Source organism: Seriola dumerili, unplaced genomic scaffold (genome assembly GCF_002260705.1).
Source record: "Seriola dumerili isolate Sdu_G_001 unplaced genomic scaffold, Sdu_1.0 BDQW01000088.1, whole genome shotgun sequence".
In the NCBI taxonomy this organism is placed as follows: domain Eukaryota; kingdom Metazoa; phylum Chordata; class Actinopteri; order Carangiformes; family Carangidae; genus Seriola; species Seriola dumerili.
The window spans coordinates 199,746-210,000 of NW_019174343.1; the positions used below are offsets into that span (position 1 = coordinate 199,746).

General features: G+C 40.9%; 1 protein-coding gene across 5 annotated transcripts in view; it reads left to right on the forward strand.

The window, feature by feature from the left end:
* Positions 1–2,244: 2,244 nt before the first annotated feature.
* plekha6 (pleckstrin homology domain containing A6) overlaps positions 2,245–10,255 on the forward strand; it is a 42,859-nt gene continuing 34,848 nt past the window's right edge. For 3 of the 5 annotated variants that reach the window (XM_022745145.1, XM_022745147.1, XM_022745146.1), the window contains exons 1-4: positions 2,245–2,290; positions 2,547–2,651; positions 3,140–3,212; positions 10,176–10,255. The exon at positions 10,176–10,255 is cut by the window's right edge and continues 21 nt beyond it. In XM_022745145.1, the coding sequence (XP_022600866.1) occupies positions 2,249–2,290; positions 2,547–2,651; positions 3,140–3,212; positions 10,176–10,255 (300 nt within the window). In that variant the 5' untranslated portion in view covers positions 2,245–2,248. The other 2 variants (XM_022745148.1, XM_022745150.1) reach the window with 2 other exon arrangements.

Sequence of the window (10,255 nt, forward strand, 5' to 3'; positions counted from 1 at the left end):
CCTCACAGTCCTCAGACCTGAACATCAGACATCTGTGGGGAGGTCTTAAATGTGTTATCTGCTCTAGGTTGTGTACTGTAGGTCAACCCTACAACTTAATAGCAATCTTTCTGTCAGCTTCATACATCATAAGAAGTCTGGATCAGAGGAGAGTAGGGGATGAATCATTTGGTGCTGGATTTAGCGTCTCATCCTGTACACTGGCTCTGTCTGCAGCTCCCTGATGGCTCAGTGTCCGGTTCACACACTATACTGCACATCATGGAAATATTAGTCTCACACATGATGCAAACAGAAAATAGAGATTCATTTGTTAAGATGGAGAATGGGAATGAGATGTGACACACACATTAACCCCCACTGGTCAGTAGATGGATCTGTGGCTCCCTGTGTTTGGACCTGATCAGATCATATCAGACCAGTAATCACGGGTCCACAGGACAATCACGAAGGAGTAAAGGAAACACCTGAATAAACATAATGCAATTAAAGAACTAACATCCCATCATGCTCTGGGGCTGGGATACAAACACTAATCAGGCCCTTCTGATTCTGATTCAAGAGGAAAAGATCTCAATGACTTTGAAACACGGGTCATTGTTGGGTCACAGAGCAGGAGATGCAGTCACAGAGACTGATCAGCTGGCTTGTTTTTCCATAGCAACAGTGACTAAAGTGATGTCAGCGTTTAGATCTACATATACGTATATGATAACATTTTATACCATATATAAATTCATCATATAGATATTTTTAATATATGTCCATACACAAATGTTATTATGGGTTTTGAATATATGGTTTAACTTACATGTCCAGAACATGTATATATGTGGTAATAATATATCCCCTTATAAGTGACATATATGGCAAAAACACTCCTTATATAGGGACATACATAACATTTCTGTATGGGGTATTACATGATGCTTCAAATAGGGATTCTTCAGTTATACAAACTAGTGGTACTGAGGTGAGCAACTACAAAAACATCAACAATAACCAAATAAACCTAAAGACATTTTTCCGTTGAGGGCTTTGGTGTCAACAACCTTACTCAAGCTAGATAGAGCTAGTTCTAAATTCAAATGTTTGATGTGTTGCCTACTATTTATTTCACATAGAAAATTCACCATGATTTCACTAACTTCTTAAAGTTATAATCTGCAACTTTTCATATTTGTCCCAGATTTTTTTTTTTTAATCAAGTTTTAAGCCACACACACTTTTTAGACCTTGGTGGTTTTCAAATATATATTTGAACCAGATGAAGGATTTTAGTCATCAGACGTCCGGAGTTATCAGAGACACAAACTGAGTAAATGTTAGACAGCTCAGCTTCAAGGCCTCCTGTGTCCACTGAAGAGCATGGGCAAATCACAGATTTTTAACATGAAACTGCTTAATTCATTGTTTTTACTGGTTTTAATCCTCTGGTCCATTTGTTGTGGAAAGGATATACAGACAACATTACTGTACGGGAAAGATGACTGTGATGGTCATGCATTAACTGCAGCTAATTTAAAAAGCCAATGTTGGCATGCCTGGCTAACTAGCTTACTATCTGCAGTAGTGATGCTAACATAGTGTTGCGTCTAAAGCCAGTGAGCATATCGATAGCTAACTGTCTTATGTGCAGGGTTACAGGAAATGAACCAGCCCTGTTCAGGACTGACACAGTGACAGTAACAGGTGCTACTGTAAGAGTTCAGGGGGATGTGAGTGGCTCTGTCCTGACATCTGAATGGCCTCATGTCTGTTGACCCAGTTCATTCAGCAGACTAATCCCTCCTTAAGGCACAGTTTAATCAGAGTCTTTCCTGATTTTGCTTTTTTTTTTAATTGTCTTTTATCTCTTTTTTAAATCTGTTGAGAAATTGAATTGGTTTTATTCATCAAACTGTCTATCTGAGGTTTTCTGACTTGATGATTTTATAACTATCACATTCTGAGTAACGACTAATTACTCAGAGTCATTACTCATATGACTACTAAATGATCCTGTCAGGTAAACACTCTGGAGGAGTCTGTAGTCTACAGTGTAAAAGGTTGGAGCAGATCAGACCTTGTCCAGTCCAGATCAGATTTTTTGCACAGTGATTGTGTGACAGTTGTGTTGTGAGGTGAGTTAACGCACTGATGCACTGACTGCAGAGTGTTTGTTGTTCTGTGCAGGAGCTGTGATCTGGATATGAATGTGAAGGTGAACACTGCAGCTGAGAGGATTAGACACTGCAAGAGCAACAACATGGTGTCAGACCTGTATCCAGAGGCCCAGCCTTGCACCCGGGTGAGACACACACACACGCACACACACGCACACACACGCACACACACACACACACGCACACACACACACACACACACACACACACACACACACACACACACACACACACACACACACACACACACACACAGACAGACAGACAGTTTAATTTCAGTTAATAACTATTCATATCCAACCCCAGCTTTTAGTCAGTGAATGTATATGTACAGTATATATATAAACCCTCTTGTTCTTCCGTCTGTCCGCTGATCTGCAGGTGTCTCGTACTCCCAAGAAGGCAGCTACCTTTGGGAAGCGCTCCAACTCAATGCGGAGGAATCCTAAAGCAGAGGTCACCAAACAGGGCTGGCTGTACAAGCAGGTACAAGCTCTTCTGAGTTCTGACTCTTTATCCAACTAATAAAACATGCGCAGCATTTCACTGCAGACATCAAAGGACCTGAGCCTCCTGAGGAAAAAGAGCTGGCTCTGCCCCTTCCGGTAAATGACATGGTGTTCAGGGACCAGTCCAGTTTACTGTCCAGGTGCACACTTAGGTATTTATGAGTGTGCACCACCTCAGTGTCATTCCCTTGATTGCTGACTGGCTGAAGGGTGGGCCTAGATCTCCGAAAGTCGATAACTATCTCCTTGGTCTTGGAATTGTTCAGAAGAAGGTCCAGGTCCTGTTAGTCTAGAACAGGTCTCTCACTGCAGATGTAGGACACTTGTATTAGATCACAGTGGACACATCAGTTCATTACTTTTTGTCTCTCTGTGGGATTTATTATTAAGGTGAAGGTGACAGAGATAAAGAGGATGATGATGTTGTTGGTTATGATGATGAATGTGTGATGTGTGCTCTTACAGGCCAGCACTGGAGTAAAGCAGTGGAATAAGAGATGGTTCGTCCTCACTGACAGATGTCTCTTCTACTACAAAGGTTAGTGAGTCACCCTCCAGTCGCTCTGCTGCAGTCTTCCTCACATCTTCATCCTGTGTGTATGTAGGTCACCATAGCAGTGTCTGTTCACAGTGTGACTGTCGGTAGAGTGATGGGAGTCCTGGGTTCTATTTACAAACTGTGATTTCACTAATGACATAGCAGTTTAGGGTTAAGGTCTCAAGAACAGTGGACGCTTCACTTCCTTTGGTCCTCAACAACACACACGCCAAGTCTGGAACAATAGTAATTTATACTTATATGTGTTACCAGCATGAGGGCCAGTAACCGTAACAGCCCAACCACGCTGATAAGGTATAAAGTCAGTCATCCATAATTAGAAACTTGGTGAATACAGTCGAAGAATATAATTATCTTTTAGTCTCTCATGATACTCTGCTCACTGTGGCCATCCAGGTGACAGCCAGGTGACAGTGAAGCAGCTATAGTGTCCAGTTTGTCTTAGGTCTGTGATAGTGGCGGTGTGATGGAGTTTGTGTTAATAAATGACATGAAGCTCATGATAGCATCAAGAACAAACAGTCTGCCATGTTGTTTTCTTTATCTGTGTAACTCTGAAATGTTTCCATCAGCTGGTTGAGACTGTTTCACCTGCTGCTGTCAAACACCTGCTCACTGTTCAAAGGCTTCAGCCATGATTTAACCACTCTTAACCTAATGGAGATGATCATCTGTCGGCCATAATGACTGTTTGTATAAAGAACACTGTGTTTCTGTGTGTGTGTGGAGATGTGAGGCATTTCTCACACACACATTAATGGGTCACTGAGCTGACTCTGGGCTGCAGCCTCATAACAGTGGCTCTCTTTTCAGCAGTGTATGTCACCATGGTAACGGTGGCTGGAGTCCTACCAGTGAACCCTGACAATAAAACACTGTAAGAGAATCTTCTGAGTAAGAAGACTTCTGTGACCAAAGATGAGATGTCAGCAGACAGGTGGAGGAGCTGTTCCCATGGTGATGGAGATGATACTTTGAATGTCATATGACTTGACCAGATGTGTCATGTGATCTGATCTGCAGAAAAAAGATCCTTGCTGTCATTGAGGCCTTTGTATCAGTTTTTCTGCTCTTTGCATCGTTATTACTTTGATGATAATTGGTTGAAACACAGCAGCAGACACCACATCTTTTAAGTTGTAGCTCTGTGGTAGATTTTACCAGCTCTCCTGTGGAGCTGTCAGTGGAGCCAGTCACTGTGTGAGGTGAAAAATTCTTTAAATCTGAACCTCTGTCACTTCACTGGTGTTACTCTTACTTCAGCTAATGATTGGATGATTAAACAAATGTCCATCTATATCTTCACTGTAGAAAAAAATCTTGTAGAAATCTTCTGTTAATCTATTAAAACCTGAAGCAGATGAAACATTTGGTACTGACTTTTATACATGAAAAATAATTAATAATTATTTAATAATAATAGTAATAATTTATCAAAGCCTTGACTTAATGGAATATTTACTGATTATCTGTTGATCATTCACTGTGACAGTGATGTTGATGAATGTTTGTTGTTCAGTTCAAACATGAAACATATTCCACAAAGTGTCAAAGTCATAATTATAATATCTGTATCTGTGAAGCAGCAGCTGCATATCTTCAAGTCATTATAGTTGAAGTTGAGGTACTTTTTGAAGTATTTTATATTCCATCATCACACATAATACAGTAAATATAACCAATATAGGCAGTAAAAAAACAAAGTCAACAGTCTATTTATGGGCTCAGGTATGTCTATATATATATGTATATATATATATATATATATATACATATATTGCAATATACTAAATCATTAAATTTCATAGCATTGGAATTTAGAAACAGTGGATCAGTGTGATCATAGCAGCCCGTCTAATTAATTATGTGCATGTCTCGTTTTTGTAGTACCAGTAAGACTATTGAATTTTTACTTTTTTTAAATCTCAACCCCAACAGTCCACACAATAAGTTATATATGGAAGTATAAGTGAGCAGTAAATTAAATTCAAGGCCTTTTAATGTAATATACTCTAGATTTATACAGAATTGCTATTGACATGGATGTTTTTTCTTTAATATAATATATAACTTGTTGATTCCATGATAGTTTATGACCAACCCAAATCAATTGTTTCATGAGCTCTTCATTTCATAATTTGAGATATGGGAAATACAAAGCTACAGAAGATCACATGATTTTAATATTCTGTTACAAATAATAATCGCTATTATAATCCCGCACTCCCTGACTTTCCTGTCTCTCTCTCACTGTGCTATCCGAATAAAGGCAAAAATGCCAAAAAGAGACTTTGAAGAAATAAAAATCCCAATATGACAACACAGCCCCTAATTATGAAAAGTTAGTCTTTATCTAATCTCAGTTCTGACATAAAGCTCTCACAGTGTTCTAATGATGAAATCTTACATTCTAATTTCACAGTGACGTGTCTATTACCAGAATATATCTCATTAATCTGACAATCCATCTGATAAAAATTTCATGGTCATGTAACTGAGAGGTAATCATTTTTACTTTTACTGACTGCTGTGTTCTTTCATACATGACTCTTCAGTCAGTGTATTTGGAAGAGAAAGGGTCAGCAGAGGTCTTTAAGTTAAATTCCTCATGTCTTCATCATCAGTGTGACAGTCACAGAAAACAGGTGTCCGTTCAGTCCTTCCATCAGCTGTGGATCCAGATGCAGGTGTTGCGTGTTTCCCTCAGTGGTTTTCCACAGGGGCCCTAACTGTCCACTGGGACTCATGTCTTATTGTCTTGCCTTGAATAACCTTGAGCAGATTCCAGCAGAAAAGCCAGGACACAAGACATAGACACAAAACAAGCTGAGATAAGAATGGCCAAAAAAACCCCTCCAGGATTAATGGCTGCACTATTTCTTCTTTTGTGGTACTGACTGAGACACAAATCTTTGTCCCTTTGTCTTCCTGTGTAACTACGTAACAGTAACCCATGTTCAGGTTGTGTCGATTTTACACTCATGGCCTATGAGTGCTCTTCTTTTCTGTGTTATTAGAGGTTATTCCTCTGTGCCTGGGGCTTCTCTTTTCATTCTGAACACGTCTGATTTGTTCCAGCTTCTCCTCCCTCTCTGCCTGGCCCAGCTGTGTTTTGGAAAAGGAGGCTTAGGGAGAGGGAGCGATGGAGGCAGGAATGTGTGACAGTGCAATTTACCACTGTGATTGCTATGCCAGCGAGGACCAAGGGCCAAAAAATGGGCAGGAGAAGAAGAGAAGGCGCAGGACTTTTGTTGTGTGGGCTGTGTTTTACGGGCCTGTCTATGACTGACTGAAGGTTAGTCTGTGTTTTTATCAGTGTGTCTCAATAGACAAATATACACTAATGACTGACCAGACTAAATCCACTTGGAATCCAAGAAGTAAACATTGTCTTTACTTAATGAAGAGGCAGAGGTAGTTAGATTATTGTTAATACTCTGTTGGTGTCCACACTTTCACAGGCAGGTTTCTGGATCTTTAGGAGATAGTTGTTGTGGTGTTTTTGGTAGTGTTCAGGGTGTTCAGAGTGTTAGGGGGTTCCCATTGTTCAGAGTGTTCAGAGTGTTAGGGTGTTCAGAGTGCTCAGAGTGGTCAGTGTGTCCAAAGTGTCCACAATGTTCAGAGTGTTAGGGTGTTCCCAGTGTTCAGGTTGTGAGGGTGTTCAGAGTGTTCAGAGTGTTTGGGTGTTCACGATGTTCAGAGTGTTAGGGTGTTAGGGTATTTCAGAGTCTTCAGAGTCGTCAGAGTGTTCAGACTGTTCAGGGTGTTCAGAGTGTTAGGAGTGTTAGGGTGTTCAGAGTGTAAGGGTATTCAGAGTGTTGGGATGTTTAGGTTGTTCAGATTCTTAGGGTGTTAGGGTGTTCAGAGTCTTAGGGTGTTCAAAGTGTTAAGGGTTTTAGGGTGTTCAGAGTGTTAGGATGTTTAGGGTGTTCAGAGTTTTAGGGTGTCAAGGGTGTTAAGGGTGTTCAGGGTGTTAGGGTGTTTAGGGTGTTCAGAGTGTTAAGGGTGTTAGGGTGTTCAAAGTGTTTGGATGATCAGGGTGTTAAGAGTGTTAGGGTGTCCAGGGTGTTCAGGGTGTTCAGAGTGTTTGGGTATTCGGGGTGTTAAGGGTATTCAGAGTCTTAGGGTGTTCAAAGTGTTCAGATTGTTCAGGGTGTTAGGGTGTTCAGGGTGTTAAGGGTGTTCAGAGTGATAGGATGTTCAGGGTGTTCAGAGTGTTAGGGTGTTTGGGTTGTTCAGAGTGTTAGGGTGTTCAGGATGTGTTGAGCTTTGTAAAACTTTATTAAAAAAGTTGCTGGGATTATTTTAACATCACCTGCACTTGTCAGTGATTTTAGAGAATGTGTGGCTCATTTCTCACCTGATCTCAGTAATAGTCTGAGTGACCTCCTGCTCATTTGTGGACTGGCTGCTCCCCCTGTCCACAGGGACATTTTTGGACTTAAAGGTGGATATCTAAGGTTTATTTTTCATGTACATATAGACAGCTGTCCCTTGACCACTTTGACACTGATGAAAACTTTGTTCGATGAACCTCAGGAAGTGGATTTATGGAGGTTTATTCATGATGAGCACCAGAGACAATGAAAGGTCATGTTAATAAGTAAGTTCAAGTCAAGAGTTTCAGTAAGTGGAAATTACACCAATCATCACTCAAACAGGAGGAAATAATTCACATGTTAGAGATTATTTTCAGGTCAGTGAACATGTAGCAGAGATGGTAACTTGAGTTTGTGACTTGGAGTCAACTTGCACTTAAGTCGCACACAGTAACTTGAGACTTGACTTGAGACTCGGCTCTGACTCAAGACTTACAACTTGTGAACAATCTTTTCTTTATTAACTCTGCAAGAGGTTCTGTGTTCACCAATGTTTATTTTTCAGCAGGATTAAAAAGTAATGAACTGATTTACACCGAACTTGGTAGAAAGATGGAAGAGGCTGATTTGATTGTGTGTCCAAATGGGTTTTGGTGGGTCAGTCTGAATGCAAAGTCCCAGGCTGATTTTTATTCCCACTCCTTCCCTGGTGTATGTTGTTTAACATTGGTCTTGGCGGAGCTCTGCTCTTTACTGAGCACATTTTCTAGTGTTTTATGTTTTTGCAACATAAACATCAAAGAAATATCTGACAATCTGAATGTCATTCTCTCCATTAATATCAACTTATTACCTTTGAATGAATGACTGATGATAATGCAGTATGTGCTCTGAGATGCTTATAGATATGGAAATGCAGTGTTCTAAACAGACCGCTCAGTACAAAAATTAAAGACTTGAATCTTAACTTGGACTCTAAATCAGAGACTTGAGACTTGATTTGGACGTTAAAAAAACGATTTGTTAGCATCTCTGATGTTGCGTGCATGTTTATCAGTGGATGTCTGTGGCTCAGAGGACTCAGATACATCACAGCTGTTATCAGGAGACAGTTAGAGCTGCTTTGCTCTGATTTTTACTAACAATAAGAAAAACATCACCAGACTTAAACCTGCCTGTGAACCAGGTCTTCCTGAATAAAACACCACAGTCACAGTCACTGTGTGGTCTGTGGATCAACAAGAGTAACAGGGACAAAGAGATGACAGCACTGTGTTTTATCAGCAGTAGAAATAATAAATGATATATGATAATGACATATGATTGCACGGCATATGATCACAAATCCTGACAGGGTGTTCGATTTAACGGTTCAATCTTCACCTTCATTCATAAATAGACTCATGATAAACACTTGTCATTCATGATCTGCTCAGACAACATGTTTCACTACAGAGGTTACACTTTAAATGCCCTAATACGGCTACTAAGTAGTGTCTTATACACAGTCTTTGTTTATAGAGACTTTATGCAGCTGTTAAAATATTAATACTGTCAGCACCACAACATCCATCATATTGTCTCAGACATGGACAAAGAAAACAGAATCCTGGACAGATCCTCACCTTGATATAAAAACATTTAATTTAGGTCATTTCCCGTGTAAACATACCACACATTAGCTCCAGCTGATTTGACATGTGAACTGTTTACATGATTATAAACTGATCTTTGATTCCTCTTGTCATCATTGTCATCACTCTCTATCTTCCTGTGTGTTGCTCTGTTTTCATGGTTTCACTCTATAAATACAGACGTCAATAAATTATTCAGACAAGTGTGCGAGACACAAGTGAGGGAGAGGTAGGTCTGTTTACCTGCTGTCCCTGTGTGTGTGTGTGTGTGTGTGTGTGTGTGTCAGTGTGAAATCTCATTGGTGCACACAAGCAGCAGGTACAGTTGGCTGGGGGCCAAGATTCCTGCAACACTGAGTCACATGGGCAGATCATTATCTCACGCAAACACACGCACACACTCCCTCAGTCTCTCTCTCTCTCCCTCTCTCTCAGTGCATTGTATGATTGCACAAGCCCTTCCCCCTCCCTTAGATCTCTCTCTCTCTCTCCCCCTTGCCCTCGTTTGCTGTCTCCCTCTCACACACGCCCACACATGAACACACACACACACAGTGAGTGTTGGTGCAAAGCAGCGTTGGGGAAATCAGAGGTAGGAGCTCACAGATACAAACTGGATCCTTTTGTAACTGCTGAAATTTTCATGTCTGCTTCCATTAATTAGTCAGCACCATGCTCCTGTTTATCAACACTGGATCCCGCTCTGTGTGTGTGTGTGTATGTGTGTGTGTGTGTGTGTGTGTGTATGTGTGTGTGTGTGTGTGTGTATGTGTGAGAGAGAGAGAGCGCTATTATCACTGCTAATCACAGGAACCCTCGGACCATAATGGATATCTATTCTAGGCAGCTGTCACCGTGGGAGCAGAGGGAATGCAGGGAGAAGAGCTTGACTTTCTCCTGCAGGTTGAACTGATCAGGATGTGGCTGTTTTTTTTCCTGTCTCTGATTGGTCCTCGGACGTGTTCTCACCTCTCGCACTCTCTCCACAGATGAGAAGGAGGACTTGGTGTTAGGAAGTCTGCCGCTGCTTAGTTTCCGGATTGGAGGAGTGGAGCCTTCGGATAACGTC